This window comes from Phaenicophaeus curvirostris, chromosome 23 (genome assembly GCF_032191515.1).
Source record: "Phaenicophaeus curvirostris isolate KB17595 chromosome 23, BPBGC_Pcur_1.0, whole genome shotgun sequence".
NCBI lineage: Eukaryota > Metazoa > Chordata > Aves > Cuculiformes > Cuculidae > Phaenicophaeus > Phaenicophaeus curvirostris.
The window spans coordinates 3597305-3619214 of record NC_091414.1 but is presented as its reverse complement, the minus strand read 5'-3'; the positions used below and the strand labels follow the sequence as shown (position 1 = coordinate 3619214).

Below are 21910 nucleotides of genomic sequence, written 5' to 3'. Positions count from 1 at the left end.
GTTTCATCCAAATTCCTGGGGAGCAGCCAGGCTTGAAGCTGCCACCCCAGAGCTGCCACCCCAGCGCTGTCACAGCCTTTCCACCTCCTCTTATTCCAGAGCTTTACCCCAAAACCAGCACTGCCAGGCTCTGCCTTCCCACTTTGAGAGTCCAACTTGCAGCTGCCAGCTGGGGAGGGGAGCCTAAAGAGGGGGAAAAAATCAACCCAGGCTGATTACCGTGTGCATGGGCTGCATCCTACCATCAAAATGAGATTCTGGTGGTTGAGAAGCGATGTTTTTCATAGCTAAACCTTTATTCTGTGCAGCGAACAGCCAGCAGCACCCAGAGAGCAGCTCTTCCCTCCAGGCGCCGTGATTGCTCCTGGTTGAGGGTGGCAGGTCATAATATTTTCTTGTTTTCTTTCCCTTGTTCACCTGCTTATTTTACAATTTGCTGCACTGATTTCCGAAGTGGTCTTTAATCATTCTCAGCAGGGGTGCTGACTCGAATCCACGTCTGGGAGAGAAACGATCACCGCGCAGGAATAATGTGGTTTGTTCCGTGGGAGTCCAGGTCTCTGGGTCTTTGATTCTCTCGACTGCAGTCAATAAAACCTCCTTTGACTTTCAGGGAACCGTGACTTTCAGGCTCCCTTCGGATAGGATGTTCTGAATTTGCTGCTGAACACGCAGAGCTGGAGGGTTTGCAACCCCAGGAAGCATTTAGGAGAAGCCTGAAATGTTGCATTTAGAATCATAGAATGGTTTGGGTTGGAAGGGACCTTAAAGCTCATCCAGTTCCACCCCTGCCATGGGCAGGGACACCTCCCACTGGATCAGGGGCTCCAAGCCCCATCCAACTTGGCCTTAAACACCTCCAGGGATGGGGCAGCTGGGAACCTCAAAAAAGATCCATTTATTATAACTGAAAAGGGAGAAAATAAGAAAGGGCACACCTGAAGGGATGTTTGCTGTGTCCAGAGCCAGCCTTGGGTTGTGGCTCGCAGCCCAGGTGAGCTGCAACCTCCAGATTTCCCTCAACACCAGAATCTCGGAACCACTCCAGGTTTTGTAGAGCATAGCAAAGAACAACCACTCAATCCCTGCTTTTTATTGAAAGCAAAGCTGCCCTAACGTTATGCATTTACGGTTGCCTTTGGAAGAGGCACGTTACCTGCTTACCCTGTGCTTCCAGCTCCAGCCCCAAATTTGATACCTTGATGGTGAAATATCAGCTGGTGCTTTATGGGGAGTGAGCACAGCCTGGAGAGTGAAAGCTGAGAGGATTTGGCACCTACATCCCATACGCTCCCTGGAGAACCCCATCTTCTCCTTGGTCTGCAGGATGGAGCAGTTCATGATGACTCCTGGGGCCAGGAAAGCACAGGACCAGAGGCAGTTCTGGGTGGCCAGCTTCTAGTCCTGCTCTGTCCTCTGCTCAGTATTTCTTATGGTCCTCTGGTAGCCTTCAGGGTCTTCTCCTTGTCCAGCCACCCCTCCTTGGCATGTGCCAAGCACGAGTTAGGTGCTCGGGTGCTTAAAGTGGGCATGTGTCATATTTGCTGGCATTTTGAATCCTTTAGAGGCAGCCCAAGCTGATGGTTGCTGGAGGTGTAAGTCCATTCGGCCACCTCACAGGCTTTCACCAGCCTCCAAACAGCTCGTCCATCCTCTCTTCATGCTTCTTATGGTTGGACTCGACAACCCGATGGGTCTTTTCCAACCTGGTGATTCTATGATTCTTTCAGAAGCCATCCATGATGATGGCCACCAGCTGGTGGTCAAAGTCACCCCCTCCCAGGTGAGTGTCTCCAGCTACTACTTTCACCTCAATGTCTCTGGTGAAGATGGAGATGTTGATGGCCCTCCTGGCCCCTATTAAAGATGAGGACACTGCACTCTCCTTCAGGCTGATGGAGTCTGTACACCAGGGCTGCTGATCTTGCCTCCTTGAAGCCCCCCAGTGCAGCAATACCAGCAACTATCCAACATCTACCATGAGGGCAAGGAGGTCCTGGCCCAGGTTGCCTAGAGAACTCGTGGCTGCCCCATCCCTGGAGATGTTCAAAGCCAGGTTGGATGGGGCTTGGAGCCCCTGATCCAGTGGGAGGTGTCCCCACCCATGGCAGGGGTGGAACTGGATGCGTTTTGAGGTCCCTTCCAACCCAAACAAGCCCATGAGTCTATGATCTCTGGTGGCTTGGCTCTGTGAGTCACTGAGATAAGCTGGCACAGTGATGATCACCAGGGTGGGAACCTTGGGGCCATCCCAGCTCCCTGCTGGGCTCTGACCCACCCACTCCCGCAGAGCCCGGTGCCAGCCAGGACCCGGCGAGCGAGCCGAGACAGAGCACATCAGCACCAACAGCCCCCGAGAGGCGTTTTTGTTTCCAGCGAAACGGCCTTTCTGTGGGTGAGAGCATCCAAACCTGCAGGATCAATCTGTCCACACATCCCGAAATTCAGGGTGGGCTGAGTTTGCCAAGCTAAATTATTCTCCGAGGAAGGGCGGTTGGGATTTCAGCTGGGTTTGGTCGGTTGCCCTGCCCTCGGCTGTCCTGGATACGGCTCTTCCCTCCGGAGGCAGCTGCGCTCGGGCTCAGACCTCTGTGCAGCGATGCCAGGTGGCTAGAAAATGTTCTCCAGCCCAAAAAAACTGGCTGCCTTTCAGCACTGGATGAATTATCCGTGAAACCCTCGTACGGGCTCGCACAAAACAAGGTAATTATTCAGAAAGCAGGGGACGCGGAGAGAGCCAGGATAGGAAAATATTATCTGTTAGTGATTTACAGGGAACCACAGACGGTGTCAAAGAGCAGCAGCTGAATCAAAGTCGCTTTGGCAACTTCTTGGCTCCCGAAGGCTCCTGACAAGCCAGGGGGCTGATCACGAGCTCCCCACAACCCTGAGCTGGGAAGGGGCTCCCAGGGGTCTGGGGCTCCAGAGCAGGGTGGTTCCCAGAAGGAAAGGACACGTTGCAGAGCCTGGAGGCTTCAGGATGGCAAAGATTACGGATCCAGGGGGAGGCCGTCTCGCTTTTGCTCCCTAACATAGGAACTGGAGCGGTTTTGGGGTACAAAAGGTTGCATTCAACGTGATCTGAGCAGTTCCAAGCTCTGCAAAGCTAGAAACTGCTTCACTGCTAGCGAGGCTATCCTGGAAAATCACCGAGGCAGTGGCTTTTTAAACCCTCCTTATTACACTTCCTTCAGTAGCAGCTTTACGAATGCTCTTCCTTAGCCAAATGTTTTTCCCTTGGCGACTGCGACTGCTCTAGCAGGTTTGTCGTTCACGTTCCAAACCGAAACCATTCCTTTCCCTTCAGCTCAAGAGATTTGCAGCCCCCCTCCCACGACTTTCAGGAGGTTTTATTTCTTGTAACAAATGGCTCGCGGCATTTATACTTTCCAGGTGCGCTGTCAAAGCCCAGAAAGCCGGGCAGCCCCAACCCTCCTCCACCTCCACCCTATTTCCACCCCAAAAACCACCTCTCCTCGCAGCCCCTGAGCAGGGAGGTTTGTTTAAAGCCATCCACCGCCTCTGCCAAGCTCTGCCTTCTGCTTTCACCGTCTCCTATTTCCCAATCACAAGCCAGCATCCAGCACAATGCAATGGATTTCATGAAATTAAGCGTTTCTCCTCCACACAGCGTTATTTGCCCGGTGATTATAAGTAGTCCCCGAGGTAGCCAAGCACAGCAGAATTTCAGTTTAATATGCACACCCACGCAGCCTTACTAAAAACCCAAGACACTCCCCCGGTCCTTGGGAAAGACTGAGCGCTGCAGCGAGCATCTCGGATTTCAGCTTCACCACTTGCACAAGCCGGGGCTGGGAATACTCCGTCATCTGGTGTGGAAATAAAAAAGAGGTGGGGAAAGAAGTTTTCCAAAGATTTCAAGGTATCCCTGATGGCTTGAGAGAGAGCAGGGTGTGAGGACACAGGAATGGCAAGCACAAAATGGACCAGGTCACAGCGCTGTGGGTTTATTAACACAACTGGGAGTAGTTTTCAGCCTTTTGTTCGCATCTTGGCTCCGCAGAGTGAACTTTTCACTCCAAAATGCTTTAATTCCCCCATTTGTTCAGGCAGGCAGCATTTACCTAAGCTCGCAGCACCTGTTCTGCATCACATTGTAAAAAATGTCAAGCCCATTTAAAAGAAAGAGCAATTATCCAGCGTGTGTGTGCAGAGCACAAGGTGCCCTTGCTGCAGCGAGCGGAGTCCAACCTCACACCTGAAAGAAAACAGGGGAAAAATCTTCCCAGAGTCCAGAGCTGCCAACTCCAGCGCCCCAGCTGTGGCGCAAACACAGCGAGGAGCAGTTTGTGATGCTGATCCTGCCCCAAACCCAGAGGCAGATCCACCCATGCAAATCAGAGTCTTGGCTGTGCCAGGACCTTGCGGAGGAGCGGCTGCGCTCACAGCAGGCCAGAGCCTGCAGGAGTCAGAGCAAAGAGGGAAACAAGTTCCTACCTCCTACCTCATTCTCCTTTCCTTTTCCTCCAATTCTCTTTCTCTCGACCTTCCAGCCACAGGTTTCCCCCTGCCCTGTCTCTGTTTCCAGCCTTTTTGATTTTGCTCCACTCAGAAGGTGGGGACACCTTCTCCTCCCCACAACCTCCTTGCTCTCAACCTTTCTCCAGACTTGACCCTCCCTCACCCGCCTCCGCAGAGCCATCCTCAGCTCCTCACTCCCCAGCACCACTGGGACTGCTCTTCCCAGCCCTGCACATCCCCCTCACCCTGCTCTCCCCCCTGACACTGACCAGCTAACAGCTCCCCTTTGCCTTGCCCTGGTTTAGCGCTGCCAGCTCCCTCCTGGCCTGGCCCAGCTCAGCTCAGCCCCTTTCCTTGGCCTTGGTCTGGCCCAACCCAGCTCCTTTCCCTCAATCCTAGCCCAGCCCCTTCTCCTGCCCTTGGTCCATCCTAGCATAGCTCCTTCCCCCATCTCAGGCCTAGCCCGACCCAGCTCAGCCCGTTCCCTTGGCCCAGGCCCAGCTCAGTTCAGTCTCTTCCCTCAACCCTGGCCTGGCCTCTTCCCCAGGCCCAGCTCAGCCCCATCTCCCATCACCTCCCAGCTCAGCCCCATCTCCCATCACCTCCCAGCTCAGCCCCATCTCTCACCATCGCCCAGCTCAACCCCATCTCCCAGCTCAACCCCATCTCCCTGCTCAACCCCATCTCCCACTATCTCCTATCACCCCCCATCCCCACCTCCCCTCCCCAACCCCACTTCCGGGTCCCCTCCCGCAAGGCCTTATGGGCCGGCCCCCCCCTTCCCCCGGGGGCCTCTTCCCTGCGCGACGCCCGCGGAAGGAGCAGCTCCGCCCCCTCCCGCGAGCGACGGCGGCGCCAACCAATGAGAAGCGGCGCGGGCGCGAGTGACGCGTGGCGCGGCCAATGAGCGGGGCGGGGCAGCTGAGGGGGCGGGGCAGAGTGGGGCGGTTGCATCACCCGTGATAGGCAGGTTCCGGCCCCTCCCGCGAGAGGCGCAGCAGTCAACCAATGAGAAGCGGCAGAGCGATGATTGACGCGTGGCGCGGCCAATAGGAGCGCGCAGAGCGGCCGAATGGGCGGGGCTTCTGCAACACCGTGTTGTGCCCCCCCGGCGCCCGCGGAAGGAGCAGCTCCGCCCCCTCCGTCGAGTGACGGCGGCGCCAACCAATGAGAAGCGGCGGGAGGGTGATTGACGTGTGAATTGACCAATGGGAGAGCGCATAGAGGCCGAAGGGGGCGGGTCTGGGCCGGGGACTGGGAGGGGGGGGGCGGGCGGCGCACCGCTTGTCAGCGGGGCGGCGGGATGGCGGCGCTCTACGCCTGCACCAAGTGCCATCAGCGCTTCCCTTTCGAGGCGCTCAGCCAGGGCCAGCAGCTCTGCAAGGTCCGGGGCGGGCGGAGGGGATGGGGCTGCCTGGGAGGGAGCGGCCAGGGCGGCGATGGCGGCTTTGGCGGGGGGAGGCCTTATAGAGAGGGCCTGGGGTAATTGGGGGGGGGGAGGCTGGTAATGAGAGGCCTTGGGGTACTTAAGGGGATTGGGGACATGAGAGTGGTTGTTTGGGGCCTTGAGGTGGTTTGTCAGGGCTTGAGGTGGTTATTCGGGGCTTGAGGTGGTGATTTGGGGCCTAAGAGCGCGGGGTGGGTGGTCGAGGGGAGTGGGGGAGGCTTCTGAGGGGGTTTGAGGGGGCTTAGTGGGGCTGGAGGCATTAGGGGGGGCAGCTGGTGGCACCTGCGGGAGTTGGTGTTGAGGGGTTGACAGCAGAGATGATTCTCAAGGTGCTAAAAGCTGCTTGGAGGGTGTTAAGAGAGGGAGTCCTGGGGTGACTTGGCTAGGGGGGTTGTTTATGAGGAGGCCCTGGGGGTATTTAGGGAGGCTGGGGCCCCAAGGTGGTTATTTGGGTGTGAGAACACAGGGTGAGTGGTTGAGGTCTGTGCGGGTGGAGGCCTGGGGGGCTTTTGGAGGGGTTTGGGTTGGTTTGTGGGGGCTGGAGGCATCGTGGGGGGCAGTTGGTGGAGCTTGAGGGCGTTGGAGGGGGGTGTGGTTTTGAGGGGTTAACAACAGAGATGTTTTTCAGGGCACTAAAGGCTGTTTGAGGGTGTTGGAGGAGGAGTCCTGGGGCCACTTGAGGTTATTTGGGGGGCGGAGCTGTTAATGAGGAAGCCTTGGGGGTATTTAGAGGGGCTGGGGCCTCGGGATGTTTATTTGGAGTTTGAGGGTATGGGGTGAGTTCTTTGGGGGAGTTGGAGGAAACCCCTCCTAGAGTCTAGAGCTGTGAGCTCCAACACCCAAGCAGTTTGTGATGCTGACTCTGCCCCAAACCAGAGACAGATTCAGCCTTGGAAAGGTTGTTTGAAGGGAATTGGAGAGGGAGTCATGAGGGGGAGCTGGGGAGGGAGGTGGGTGGTGTTTGTGAGGAGAGGCCTGGGGTCACCTGAAGGGTTTCTTGTGAGGAAGGCAGTTAGTAAAGAGGAGTTTTGGGGATGTTTGGGACATTCTGGGGACATCTGGGGGGGCCTTATGGTGTCTTGAAAGAGGGAGGTGGGTTTTGGGGGACAGCCTGGGTGGGTGGGGAAGAACGAGGTAAGAAATAGAGAGGGAGATGAGTCAAAGCAGGTGAGTGCAGGGGAACCTCAGAGGCGTGGGGTGAGAGGAGAGAGGGGCTGGAGGCACTCTGGGCACAGGAAGCTTGTGGCCAGCAGAGGTGTGAATAACTGTGTTAGGACTCTCTGTTCCTGTCCTGGGAGGTGAGGCCAATCACCGTGACCCTTGTCTGTGGGCGTTGGGGACAAATAAGCTCTTGTTATGAATCTCAGTTTACTTCTGGCTCACCTGTGACACATGCCATTCCCATCGCCCTTCCTTTGCTCTCGGCCCTTGCAAGAGCAGCGTGACTGTACAGGGAGGAAATGATTTCAGGGTGACAGATCTGTGCATGTGGTGGGAGCGGAGGCCAGGAGGTGATCTAGGATTTTGGGGAATGGTGTGCGAGAGAAGTACTGCATCTCACCAAATGCTTCTGTTGTTGCAGGAGTGCCGGATTGCGCATCCCATTGTTAAATGCACTTACTGCCGGACTGAATTCCAGCAGGAAAGGTAAATAAGCGCTGCGCTGGGGAGACGAATGTTTACTTTAGCAGAGACGCACCCAGGGAACTGCAGTGTTTCCACACTTTTGATGACTGAGCCCTAACCTGTCAGTTGTTGCTGTGGAAAACATGGGGGCCCTCTGGCCTCCTTCAAAGCCCACGTGACTTCGCGGTGTCCTTAGGTTTGATTTTTGATCAGCGCTCAGATGCATCTTCCAGTGAAGGATCTGGGTGTGTCTTCCCATGAGGTTTCCTCTTGATCTGATTTCTGGTATCCACGAATGATTTCCTAATGTGTTTCCTTTAGCCATGCTTTTGCATTTTTGGAGGTTGTGTAGCTTACAGAGGAAAGATGGGTAAGTAAACCCTGTAGCTGCGTGAGGGCATTGTCTGTGGTGTTCTTTCCTGTGCTTGTTGGACAAATACACCTCTGTACTGACCTGCTGGTTCCCCTCCAGATCTGAGGCTGTCACCAGTGCTGAATCACGCCTGCTGCCAATTAGCTGTTGATCAGACTTCTGTATCTGTAAGGATGAAAGCCTGGTGTCATCTAGGGATGCCTTAATTAAAAGATACCTCCCAGTAACACCACTTTTTGGCAAATTATCCTCAACCAGACGGGGATAGGAAATGCACTTTGATATCTGAGTCCCTGGTGAAGATGAATACAGTCTCGCCACTAGATATGGAGCCTAGGGGAGATGGGGATCCTAACCACAGAGGTTTAATTTTCCTTGGGGAAGTGTTAATAGAATGATCTATGCTTCTTTTTAACAGCAAAACCAACACGATATGCAAGAAGTGTGCTCAGAATGTGAAGCTCTATGGCACAGTAAGTGAGCGGGGCTTGTTTCACCAGCCTTTTTTCCTTTCATCTTTCTTGTCTTTATCCTACTGAATCCCGGAGCCGTTTATGGGCTGGCTCTGTTGTAATAGCATGACTGATCAATAATGTGCAGGTCCCTGAAGCGTGAAGCTTTTTACCTTTTCTCTTTTAGTACAGAGAAAAAAAAAAAAAAAGCAGCTCTGCATCATTTTAGGGCAGGAAATGAACTATTCGATATCCAATCGAAACAAGAGCGTGCTTACACAAACTGAGGCTGCTGCAGGAAGCAGTGATAAATCTTTCTTAACTGCTTGTCTGGGGTCTGAAAAAGATATTTTGATTGTTTCTATTTTATGTTTCTATCTAGATTTATGATAAATTGTCTGGATGCCTTGGCTAAATACACTTTGCTAGAGAGCAGGGGCCCAGGTGTAGTTATGTCTGCTGGATCAGCACTAGGATTAGCTTGGAATGGGAAAATAAAGGCTTTGAAGTGACAGGGAGAAGGGGAAGTAAATTAAAGTAATTAAAGGCACTGCTGTATCGTTTGTTTTTTTTTCTTACAGCCAAAACCCTGCCAGTACTGCAATATAATAGCAGCATTTATTGGAAATAAGTGCCAGCGTTGCACAAACTCTGAAAAGAAGTACGGACCTCCGCACTCCTGCGAGCAGTGTAAGCAGCAGTGTGCGTTTGACCGGAAGGATGACAGAAAGAAGGTCAGTATCACTGTAAAAGGAGGCTGAAAAGAGAAGTGTGGATGCAGCAATTGTCTGTCTCCTTGACGTATTTTCTAGTATTTCAAAAGGGAGAGTCTTGTATTTTTCTGGAGTTCAGCTTTGCTGTAGGGACTGCGTTTTGGAGCTGTTTAACCTCTGAGGTCCTCTGCTGCCTTGCCAGATCTTTTGAGAAAGATCTCTCTTTCTTGTGGCCTCAGGGTAGGTGGGCTGGCAAAGGAGAAGGGGCTTTGGAGTGAAATATGAGGTGCTTGCTCTGGGAGAGGGATGGGAAATGATGTTTGTCCCATAGCCTGCATAGCAGGAAGTGTCATAACTCCACCAGGAAACTTATTTCATGGCTTCTGCTCACCCTTTGCTTAAACAACAAAAGTGTTCATTAGGAGTGTGTATTTCTAAGGCGGGCTTCCTGCAGGCGATGAACACCTATTGTTCATTTAGGGTACTGCACTGGTAACTGTCCTGCTGATCCTCCTCAAGCAGAGACCCTTGCTGTTTTGGTCTCCGGTGAAGTATCCTTTACCATTTCTTGAGTTGCTTTGACAGGAATCCCACTGGCGTTAGATTGTCCTTGTGAACTGGTGCTGTAAGAGTGTAAGCAAAGTTTAGGAAACACTTTATTTATGATAGATTACCTGCTGTTAAGGAGCACTGTCTGCATTGCGCTAGCCCCACTAGACACACTTCTTAACCTTTCCAGCCATTCAAGGGATCCTTTTTGAGTCACTGCTTGTTCAAATGTTATCTTAAACCCAAAAGTGCTGTTTTGTGAGCAGCAAGCAAGACCAAAACTTCTCTCCTTCTCTCTCTCCCATCTCTCAGGTGGATGGGAAGCTGCTGTGCTGGTTATGCACGCTGTCCTACAAACGGGTCCTGCAGAAGACCAAAGAGCAGTGCAAACACCTGAGCAGCTCTTCCCGGGCAAGCCTGCAAGAGAAGGAACAATACAGTAGGCTCAGCAGCAGCAGCCACTACAACAGGTAACCTGCACAAGGGGTTTTTTGATGGCAGTCAGAGTGTCTGAGTGCTCCACGCTTCTTAAAGTAACTGAGAGAAGCGCCTGGAGGCTCAGTACTTTGGGATTTGGCAGGAGAATCCCGCTAAGTCAGCCCTTGCTGGTCTGCAGACCCCACTGTGCTGGAGCAGGCTCGTAGTCCAACAGTGTTTCATAACGATTTGACTTACTGAACCTGTACATGTTTGAAGCTAAATTGTGTTTGTAAACTTCAATAATGGAAATGTAATTTTTTAAGCATAAGTTCTTCACCTACGTACTGATCTGACTGACGCATTGTTTTCTGTTTATTTTTAGTCTCCAGCTACTCCTCAAGGAATGAATTTTTTCTCATTCTTTCCTGTGCTAGGAAACATTGTTTTAATAGGTTCAAAGTGGGTGGGAATATTTACCTGCTTCTCTGTCTTAGACAGCGAGTTATTCAGGTTCTGACATACAATTTCCTCATCTTTCTAGCCAGAAAACCTTATCCACCTCCTCTATTCAGAATGAAATCCCAAAGAAGAAAGCCAAGTTTGATGCCATATCTGCTAATGGTGACAGGTGAGCCTGTTACATGGGGAAATCAGGGGTGGGTGGCCTTGTTTGCTGAGTTTTATATGAGAGTTCTGTGTGAATAGCAGGGTGCTCTTGTGCTGGAGAAGGGATCTTGGGATTTGGGCCCTCAAGGAACTGCATTAACAGCTTTCAAGAACCTGGCAGGCCTTGGCATTTAGACATAAGCTTGAGGAGGAAAAGAAAACCTAGTGCCTGTACCTGCTAGAGCAGAAACTGCATGTTGGCTGAGCAGTTACAAGAACCGCAGCCAGTTCAGCTTTATCTTCTCTCTGCTTTTACAGGGAGAGGAGGGGCTGTTGACTATGCTGCTGTAGAGTTGAGGTCTGGGGGTTTTGGCCTTTTGGGGCTGATCCTCAGGGAAGCAGCCTCAGAGTCGAGGACCAGAACCTACCTCCCATTTCCCTTCCTGCCTGCTGCGGGAGGGACAAACAAAAGGGATTGAAAGCATCCAATCCCTTTGTGCTGGGTTATGTTGATGCCAGCCGCATGGGCAGCAGGACGGGATTCCCTAGCAGAAACGGGAGATTGAGATAGATTTATATATTTTTTTTTTTTCACAGTCTTGTATATGCACATTTTCATTCCTGCCTTTCCTCTCTGATTCTCAGCGTTCCTTCCTCTCCCGAGATGCTTTGTCCCCCTACCCAGAGTGCCCCGTCCACGCTGGCGCAGTGGGCTGCTTCCCAGCAGAGTCTCGGTGCCCGCCATTGTCCTGTTTCTCAAGGCACTGACATCCGGAAGTGAGAACGCCTGCTGTTTTCTCCCCTCTTGCCCTCCCTCCCTGGGAACTGCCTCATACACGGAATCTCTTCCCTCTCCATGGATCTCTTTCCAAACAGCAGTGAATTGGGAGCCAGAGCCTGAGCATAGGCTCATTAGTGCCAAAAGGGTCTGTTAAAGCTACTGGTAATTAATTCATCATTGCTTGTCTTGAATGTCTTTTATTCAAGATCGGATCTCTTCTGTAGATATCTATAGGTATTTAAAAGATGAGCAGATGATGTGCTTAGGGATATGATTTAGTAGTGGGCAGGTATGGTTGGACTTGACCTCAAACCTAGTGATTCTGTGATGGATAGTAGTGGCACCTTGTCAATGTTTATTAAATGCTAGGGTGGGAAATAGAACTTAAATGATTTTGTAGGGCAGTGGTTCCCACAGGATGGTCTATAAGACCATTTATCAGTTAAAAGTTGGAAAAATGTAAGGATTAACTGTGGCCCGGGAGCTGTGACTGAGCATGGAGTGGTCAGAAAATTCATCTGACTCTTTTTAGTGCTGATGGAGTCAAAGGAGAGGCTCGAGACACTGGTAGAACCAGTGCAGCTCATCGATATTGCTGCAGTATTCCGTTTAGAGCCCTGTTAAAGCTCCTGCTCACCTACTGAGGCTGCTTTCTGGGCAATAGTGAGCAGATAAAGGTACCTGGTGCTGTCCTAAAGCCTGGGCTGAGACCTGACAACTCATTGTAACACCTCTGCTAGCTTGAAAATATTTAAGGAGATTCCATGCTTTAACACTGGTGGCTCAGACACTCGTTTGCAAAACGGGAGCAGAGATTAGGGGAATCAAATGCCTTCATTTCTGTTTGCTCTTGTGTCAGACGTTGTCAGTCTGGCTCCAAGGCTGCGCTCCCTGCCACAGAATTTTTTTTTTGATGGATCCTAGTACCAAACTGTGTGTAATTTTAGCAGCTACTGAAGAGCTCCAGCAACGTGCTGTAGAAAAGGCAAGCTGCAGCTGCCTCAAATAGACACGTGGCTGTTTATGAGTGGAATGATAATGGTGGTTCGTTAAGTGCATAGTTGGAGTTGCTGGGGTGGGGGGTTTGTTATGTGAGGGTTAACCAGCCCAAAACCACTTCCCTCTTGCACCATTTCTTATCAGATGGTTCCCCCCCAAGTCAGCCTGGAGGCTGGGTCACAGCTCAAGTGTGGAGTCTGCTGCAGTGTAAGGCTTGTTTTCATCAGCAGCTTGGTCTGGAGTGATGAGAGACACAACCAGCACCTCTTCACTGCAGAAATCAGCCACAGCCTTCTGTGCAGCGTGTTGTGGCTCCAGCCAGAGTTCTTTGCAGCCTTCGGCTGAGCAGAACTTGGGCATTCTTGAGCTCAGTTAACTTTGGCAACACCTCTGAAAGGGCCCAGCTTATCTGAAATTGTTGCTTCCTGGTGGATACAATAGGAAATCCTTTACTGTGTCTTACTGAGTGCTTTGCTTACATATTTGGGAGTGGATGTTGCTCCCAGTGGCTGTGATACAGGGACTGAGTGATTTCCAGCAATTATGGAATGGGGTAGCATCAAGTGGTTTGTTCTGGGTGGGCTCTGTGGGGATGTAACAGCACTAGCCCTGCCGCACGCTCGCAGCACACCTCGCCCTCCCCGTGCCCCTGTGCATTTGAGCACCCCAGCTTCACCTCTGGTGCTGTGCCAGTCCTGATCCAGGCAGTGCTGGGGATGCAAATGGTACCAGAAATGGTTTTATGTTGCATCCTCTGTGGTTGAACACACTGCAGTCCCTTCTCCCGTGACTGTAGACAAGGTGCTAAGTTGTGCTTCTAACACCCAGCGAGGCTGAACTCTACTGGCTGTGTGGAACAGAGGATGCTGAGCAGCAAAGTTCATTTAGTAAAAAGATTCTTATTTGCACCTGGTGGGTGCTTTAAGCGCTGGGATTTGGTGGTGGTGGAGGAGGAAGTGTAAATTCACGTGCTGTTTCCTTTTGATCTGGGTGGATTTTTGCACATGGGGGATATTTCTGTCAAAGGTTAAACACAGTTGCTGGCTCGGTCAGCCTGGTCTGTACCTCTTTATACTGGCCTGACTTAAATAGCAAAATCTTTAAGCTTGGCAGTAATTTTGCTTAACTTCAGCCATTTAACAGGTGTGGAGTTTAAGGCAGTCATTTTGGTTTCTTTTCCACTCAATAGAGAGACACAGGTGTCTTTGGAAGAGCTTCTCTCTCTCCATTGAAAGCACCAGGAGCTCGTTAATTCACTCTAATTAGAGGCATGACTGTTGGACTGGAGAGCACCATCCCCCTGACCTATTCCACAGGCAGGGATTTTGGGGATGGAGTTTATTTGTAGCGGAAGTGGCTTTTTTGTTTGTGTTGTGGGTTTGGTTTTTTTTTAAATCTTAATCTGTTGAAGGAATGGAGCGACGTATTTGGCAGTTCTCCATTTTGGAATCTCAGGCTGCTTCATTAATGCAGGGTTAAAGACAGAGAAACCTTTTGTTATGAACCTCTCACTTTTTTCTTACAAAAAAGGAGAGGAAAAATAAAACCTACATCTTAAATTGGCACCTTGACCGTTTGGGGAGTGCATTTTGGACAGGAAAATGCCTGCCTGTGCTCAGGTGCTTGGTGGGAGGAGTGGGTGCCTGGGCCCTCTGAGCCTGCTGTTCCCCCCCTCGTGGGTGCAGATGCCAGGGCAGGAGGTGGCTCCTCAAGCCCTGGGCTCTCTGGAAGGCTGGTGGCCCACCCGTCCTGGCTCCTCGCTGAGTGGCAGGGCCAGCTCTCACCTTCCTGGCTCTGCAGCGAGCTCTGCAACAGGAGCTGCCAAGGAGGGAATTTTTCCTGCCAGAGCTGCTCGGGCAAATGTAAGCATCACATCTTTATCACCCCAGGATATGGCAGGAGGGAAGCTTGCCTAGGCAAAGGAATGGTGTAAGCAAGAGTTTGGGTTTAGCCAGAGGGACGCAGTGAAGGAAGCTTTGTTTGCTCTGTGGAGGCTGCTGCTTTCTTTTTTTCCTTTCTCTTCTTCCCAGCATATTTGCACTGAGTGGGAAAAAATTAAGTAACATACTTGCATACAGAAAGGTGCTGGAGCACCCACCATCATCTTGTGCTCTGGGAAGCTGCTCAGGAACAGTTCTAAAATGGAGTTGTTCTCTGCTAGTGTGTGTGTACGAACCCCTTCTGCACTCGATTGCTGCCCAGCGTAGTCAGCACAGCGTTGCATCCAGAGACCTGCTGCATCTCATGGTGTGGGCCCTGCTGTCAGTGTATTTTATCCATGACTTTTCCACTGTGGGCTCTCTCCCGCAGACCTGCAGCTCTGACTTTTCCTTTGCCAGGCTCTCTCTCTCCCGCTGCCACAGGGCTGTCCTGTGACTTTCAGATCTGTGAAGTTTCCCTCTGTAGATCGCAGTGGTGAATAGATACTTTTCTTCTGCCTCATCCTTTCTAACTGTTCCAATCACTGCAGACTGTGCTTTTAATTAGGAAACGGATCATTTCCAGGTGATAGAGGAGTGTGGGGTGAGCAGCTGGTATGCTCTGCCTCGTGGGGGACTGGGAGCATGGATGTGGCAGCAATTTCTGAAGGGACAAATGATTGAGGTTCAGACCATGCCCTCCCCATTCCACTGCAGCTCCCAGCTTTAGAGGTGAATGCAGGCTTTAGGACACAGGTTGACCTACTCTGGAGGCTTTAGAAAATGTCAAGCTTCAGGTAACCGTGGCTGTTTATCTTTATAGCAGTGGTGCTGTCTGATAACAGCCAGACTTGAAGTAATCTCTGAGGGGAAGCTTTGTTGCCTTATTACTGTCAGGTTTTTATACAACAGTTTCAGGTGTGTGCGGCTGAGAGTGTGTTGCCCTTTTAACACTGAGAGATAAAAATCAGGCTTACTGTCACAGCGGTGAGGAACAGAAGGCAGGCAGAGATCAGGTGAGCTCCCCAGGCCTGTGGCAGCAGCCTGTCGTATCTCATGATCTGAAATAATCCCATAGTGCCAGACTGTGTGTGCCTGCCTAGATCACTGGGTATCTCATCGGGAGGTTTGTGAATTACCAGTATAGGCGAGCGACTCATGTTCCAGATAAGTTTTCAGGTGGTTTCTTAGGCTTAGAGTACCTGGTTGTGTACAAGTGGCATGCTCAGCTATTTCCGTGTCTTCCTTGAGAGTTTTTACTACTAGTGCTAACAAAACTTCTTCCTAAATTGCTCGATCACAGTGGAATCAAAATACCAAAGTCCAGCATGCCTTTTTACCCTCTTTTCCCTGCTGTGGCCACTGCTGACTTTAATCCAGGTGTTGTTTGTGTAACCTGAGGTTATTTGTTTCTCTTTCATGTTCCTTCCTTGCCAGGAAGTTTGTTTACAAAGTTTTCCAGCACATCCAAGGAACTGCCTGGGACCAAAGAGGGTTCCCAAGTGGTTGCATAAAGCTTTATTAGCTCTCAGATTGCTGTCTTCGACTTCCTGGTTTGAAGAGGGATCCTTGCTGTTTGATTACTGCAGACACAGCCGATGTTCAGGAGTGCTGTGCCCATGCTGATCCTGCAGTAATACAACTCATATCACACATAATCCCTCTTTCCTCTCACACCATGTGTTTCCCAAATTCCATGTGGCATCCAGGGCAGGGATACAAGGATACACCTCCACTTTAGGAGTGTTTGGAGGACACTGTGTCATGAAATGATTCCCATTTTCCTTCAAGTGCCACCTGTGGGCCTTTCCCTGCCTCAGTGAAGAGAAGGGGTTGTGATGAGTGTTTCCCTCTTCTCTGTTGCAGCTTTTCTCCGGACCTCGCCCTGGACTCTCCTGGCACTGACCACTTTGTCATCATTGCCCAGCTGAAGGAGGAAGTGGCTACTCTAAAAAAGATGCTGCACCAGAAAGATCAGATGATTTTGGAGAAGGAGAAGAAGGTACAGCCCTTGGCTGGCTTCCCCGCACAGCCTGCTGACATGTTTGTGCAGATCACACTCCAGCAGAATCTGGCTTTTTATCTTGAAGCGAGGAGGAGAGTTTCTGGCTGTTTCCAGGCTGCCTCCTTTCCAAAGTTGGGGCTTTCTGGACCCACCCAGGTCTTTATTTCACAAACAGTAATTTTCTAACCACTGTCTCGGAGACTTCTGTGTGGGGGCAAGACAGACTAAAACCACGCTGCTCTGTGGAGAAAGGCAGCCCTGGTCACTCTTGCTTCTCTGTGCTGCTCTGTGATGCAGTTCTGGTTTCGTTGCGTTCCCCTTGCCCACCCCAGCACATTTCCAAACTCATCCAGTCTCACACAGCTCCTGCAGAGCTGTTTTCTGTGGCAGTGTGTCTCGGGTGAAGGCATTCATTGCTTCTTCCAGCTCACTCGCTCCTTGCTGGTTTATGTGCAGATCACAGAGCTGAAAGCCGACCTCCAATACCAGGAGTCGCAGATGAGGGCAAAGATGAACCAAATGGAGAAGACGCACAAGGAGGTCATGGAGCAGTTACAGGTGACAGCATTTTTGTTTTAATTTGCTGAAGTGTGCTGTCCTTGGGGGTGGCCGAGGACACTCGTGATCACAACACCCCACCAGTTTTTGCATGACACAGCTCTGCTGATGCTTCTCAACCTCTGCTCTGCCAGGCAAGGCCCTTCTCAGCTCTGTACCAGGCTACAGTGCATCATAACCCCTAATTATATCCTCCTTGCTGCTGTCTACTTAAGCTCAGACTTACTGTATTGTAAAGTGCTGTGTTGTTTCCCCTGTGGACTTGATGAGAACCATCACACTCATTTTACCCACTGCTAAAATCAGGTTTGAACCTGTTTCTCTGGACTGCAGAACGTTTGTCAACTGCACATAGCTCCTACTGTGATTTATGTGACCAGGAACCAGAGAGAACAAAGCTTCAGAAACCGTTGGCAATTCCTTTAGTGCTGTATCTCCAGGTCCCTGAGCTGAGGGAACAGGGAGAGCAGGATTCTTTTTATGGCGTGGAAACACCAGGCAGGCTGTTGGCATGAACACGCTCTGAGCCACTGAAGAGATGGGGTCAAAGGGAAGCTGGTTACGGGGAAGAAATCAGACACAGACGTGAACTTTGCACCCTTTTAATTGCTCTGGGGTATAGAATGATCTAAAGCCCTAGCAATGAGAAATGGGAGGGGATAAGACAAAAGGCTTATATTCTGGCTGAGAACACAGCCCCTCCTCCCTCAGCACACACCCAGGTTAATTATCAGAGGGGAAGGCAGGTTTTGGAGACCACAGCTGCTGTCAGAAAGCTGGTGCCTGTGAGATCCCTTCAGAATGCACATTCTTAAGCCCTGTAAGCCTGTCTGAAGACTGGAATATCTGTGTGTTGTGCTGCGGGTTGCCTGTGCATCCCACTCTGTGTGAGCTGGGAAGCACTGGTGGTTCTGTATTTGAGGGACTGACAACAGCCAGAGCCTTCTGTCTCTGTTCTGCTTTACTGATCCTGCGCTGCCTGTGTCAGCCTGGAGATGTTTCTGTTGCGTAGTTTCGGGTGGCCTGTAAAGAATGAGTCAGTGTTCTCGCTCTGATTCTGAATAGGTAACTTCCCATTAGCACAAACCACTTCTTTTTGGTTGCCTGCACAGCCTTGGCCATGAGGTTAAGGGGAAACTCAGGGCTGGTCCCTCCTGAGTATTTCCCAAGGCAGAGCACGCCATGTGTCTGGGAGCAGTGTCCCCAGCTCTGAGAGGATGCCTGCATTAAAAGCTGTTGGACATCTTCCAACAGCCTTAAACTTCCTCGCTCCTGAAAGGAAAGAGGAACGATCGGATCCGCGAGCAGGTTTGCCTGCTGGGCTGCCCTGTACTTCACTTGGACTGGGACTGCCCTCAGCCCTCTCTGGTGTCCACATGTTTTACTTCAGCTGATATTGACTGAAGCTCTGGAAGCTTTACTCACTGATTCCAAAATAAAAAGCTTAACTTCTTAGTTTATTGTAGGTGCCTTGAAATGTACACATGATTCACTTCTTGAATGTGCTCTTTGTTTTGTCTTTTCCTGGAGGGAAGCAGGGGTGCCTGTATTTTTCCAGTCTGCAGGAGGTAAAAGAAGCTGCTTTACCACATGCAGCACTACAGCAGAGGGTTTAATTCCTCTAATAAGCCTTTGTGGATTCATGCCTTTCCTGGAAACCAGAAGGCCTATATCTGACTTTCACACAGGCTCTATCCCTTATCCTACTGCTACAGCATAATTTTCTACATAGAGTGAGCTCAGAAGTTTAGTGAAAGGGGCCCAAGAGCCTTGTTATTAAGTTGCTGTGGTTCTTTTTAATTCAACGTAAACCAGAGATGCTTTAATTGTTATGTGTTGGTGCTCTGATGGGTTTGGAAAGCTCCTAGTAGAGATGAAGGGTCTGGACAGAGCTGGATCCTGGTAAAATGTTAGTGGCATGGGAAGAAACCGAGGGTGAAGCAAAGCTGGAGAGCAGTGGGCTGCTTCACCCTGCCCTTCTGAAATAAGGGAGAATGTGAAGTAGGGGAAGCTGCCCTTCAGCTTGCTGAAACCAGAGTCAGAAGGGGATTGACCACCAGAGGTTTATTCCACTGCTTCTTGTGCTGTCAAAGCACAGTGGCTGGTGGAAGGGGAAGGAAGGAAAGCCAGTCCTGCTGATCTTGGTGCATGTTTTAATGTGAGTTGTGTGTGTGACTCTTCTCGCCATGGAAGCTGTTAACTTTCAGCCCACTTCTCAGTTACAGTAGGAAGACGTGAGGGGGAAGGGACGGGAAGAGCCCTTTCTAGGTGGTTAGAGATGAGATGCTGGATTTGAGCTCGTGCTGTGATGCTGCACAGCAACACCTACCTCCCTTTTCATCCATATGCGGGATGCCAGCAGCTTCTGTCCAGGCAATTCTAGGATCCCAAGAGTTAATGATGATCCATGCCATTAAATACCCATTTTCACTGTCTTTCCAGGCGAAGAACAGAGAACTCCTGAAGCAAGCAGCTGCCCTGTCAAAGGGCAAAAAGCCTGAGAAGTCAGGAGCAATAACCTCCCCTTAAAACCAAACCCCCAACCTGGGAGCTTTCCCCGGCGTTAGCCAAGGAGTTGAGGAGCCTGCCTGATCGCTGGAAGCCCAAACCTCAGTGCTCTTGCTATCCTGCTGCCATGGACCTGATGGAAACGCCTGCTGCGTGTTGCCTTTCGACAGCACGCTCGAGCGTGTCTGCTCTCGATCTCTGAATACCTCTCTGTATCACGGTGATCTACGGGGAGAGGTCCCAGCCATCCTAAATCCCCCCCTCAAGTACTGCTTTCTGGAAGAAGCTTTTTCCTAACCAGTTGCTACCACTGCCAGCCCTTTCCATTAGCAAACGGGAACCTGCTGCATTAGAGACTTCTTGCTGGTCGTCCCAGACCCGCTGCTGTGAGGCAGGAGCCGCGGCCAGTTCTTACACAGATAAGACAGGAGCTGCGCGTGGTGGGAGCTTTATTTTTTTTCTCGGACTGTTCCCTCTTCAAAAGGAAGCCACTAAGTCACCAGCCCAGTGGAAGGCTGTGCCACTGCTGAGAACGGTTGATCCAGCTTTTTGAAGATGCTCCCAACATGGGGGCTTTGTATTTATTTTGGAAGTGTTCTGTTTTGGGGTTTTTTTTTGTTTTGTTTTCTTCTCCTTTTCTATGTCAGCTTGGCAAACCGAACTGCCCAGTTTTGTTTTCTTTTGTTAGGATAGCTTTTTGGGTTGGGAGGCAGAATATAATCATACAGACCCAAACCTACCCCATTTCCCCGCCACGGTGCCCTCGTTATTCTGTGACATTTGGGGCTTTGCAGACTTCTGCAGCTTGGCTTGATCAAGCATCTCTCACTCCATTTCTTCCCATGAGGAGAATCCAAGGTTTGGATGTTCCCTCTGTTCCCCTCAGCCCCTGGATCGAGCTCGCCCTCTTCTCCCCCTTTCCCTTGCTCTGTAGCTCCCTTCCAGATGCAGAAGCAGGGGCCAGGTTGGCTCCAGGAAAGCGCTTACTCAGGCAGTGACCCAAGCCAGGGAGTGTTTCTTGGGGCTCTCCGGGGACATTTCTCACTGCTGATTAAAAGCCAGCAGAATAAAAGGGCTAGGAAGGTTCCCTGCAACAGGGATGTGCTTCTCGGAAACAGCACAGAGACCACAGACCTTTCCAGCGAGGCCGGCTGGGGTGGGTGCTCCCTGGGCTCCATCTCTTGGGGTAATAAAAAGCACTTGGCCGCTGCTCCTCAGCATCCAAACTCCAGACAGGGTGGGAAGAGCCAGTTCAGTGTTTGGAGCCCCAGAGGGTGGAGGAGCAGGGGGTGAAACCTTAGCGCTGAAGGTAGGTAGGGAAGAGAAGAAATCGTCTTTTTTTTATGCAGGGCTGGTTGCTCTGTCAGGGTTTTTATTAAGCTTTTAACTAGAGATTGTGATTCTTTTTCATCCTTTTTTTTTATGTTACTAAAGATTACTTAAAGGCACTTTTTTTGATGATGATGGCTTCCGGCATGGAAGGAGCACACTACGGCATCAGACACGCTGCCATGGTGGGGTTTGTTCCTCTTTTAAGAGACTTCTGATGAGAAAACAAGGAGAAAAAAAAAAAGTTACACTTTGCCAGAGTGTGACAGCAGGAAAATACTCGCCTAATTTTATACTTCACATGTTTTTAGAAAATGAGGTGCATTGGTAGGGTTGTTTTTTTTAAATGAGGGCTTTGCTTTTTCGCTTCCCTCGATACAGAAATAAATCGAGGGAGAAAGGCCCTGTCTATGCTATTATGGGGTTGTTTTTTTTAATTGTGATAAATTGATCATGCGGTTGAGTAGCTGATGATTTGTAGGTAATAACATTGTTTCTTTGTATGTTTGTAATAATGGAGATTTTAAAAGGGATGCTTTGATTTGTACAAAACTCTTGACAACTGTAAAAGTGTTTTAAAAAATCCTGCTCTGTGTCTGATATTTTTCTATTTCCCTTAAAGCAAAAACAAACAAAAAGCCAGCAAAGCATCTTTCCCTGCCTGGAACTGATTTATCTCCTGCTGGCGGCTGCCTGGTCGAAGCATCTAGGGTCTGGTGCGTATGGGAAGGAGACAGCATTTTGCTATTGTTTGGTTCTCTCCTACTTTTGTTTCTGTCTTTAAATCCTCCCAATCAAGCCTGTTGCTAGGATCCTCGTTACTTGGTTACATCCAGCTTCCCAGGACCCATCCGGCTGTATCCAACGAGTCTGTTTTCTTCCCCAGCCACATGAATGAAGACAGAGCTCAGAAACAATACATTCCTGGTAGGAAACAAAAAGCTAGAGAATAAGTGTGTTCTTTCTTTTAAGATATAGATGAAAACGTGATGAGCCAACACTGTGTCTCTGAAGTCGTCCCTTTATCTCAGCCCTGAGTGTGGAGGGAAAACAGATTTGAGTTTTCTTTAGAGCTTCTCATTTTCCAGCAGAAATCTGGGGGCCAAAAACCCTTCTGAGATTGCCATTTGGAAGTGCCCCCAT

At 50.4% G+C, this 21910-nt stretch overlaps 1 protein-coding gene across 2 annotated transcripts; it reads left to right on the top strand.

The window, feature by feature from the left end:
• The first annotated feature begins 5751 nt into the window (after window positions 1-5751).
• On the top strand, window positions 5752-21713 carry FAM76A (family with sequence similarity 76 member A). 2 transcript variants are annotated; one of them, XM_069875124.1, is made up of 10 exons: window positions 5752-5866; window positions 7512-7576; window positions 8347-8401; window positions 8962-9114; window positions 9955-10112; window positions 10604-10690; window positions 11314-11445; window positions 16234-16369; window positions 16829-16930; window positions 19373-21713. In XM_069875124.1, exons 1-10 carry the CDS (start codon window positions 5786-5788, stop codon window positions 19457-19459), a joined length of 1056 nt encoding a protein of 351 aa, XP_069731225.1. In that variant the 5' UTR covers window positions 5752-5785; the 3' UTR covers window positions 19460-21713. The 2 variants fall into 2 exon arrangements, with proteins under 2 accessions (XP_069731225.1, XP_069731226.1); XM_069875125.1 differs by lacking the exon at window positions 11314-11445 and having other exon boundaries at window positions 19373-21710.
• Window positions 21714-21910: the final 197 nt, after the last annotated feature.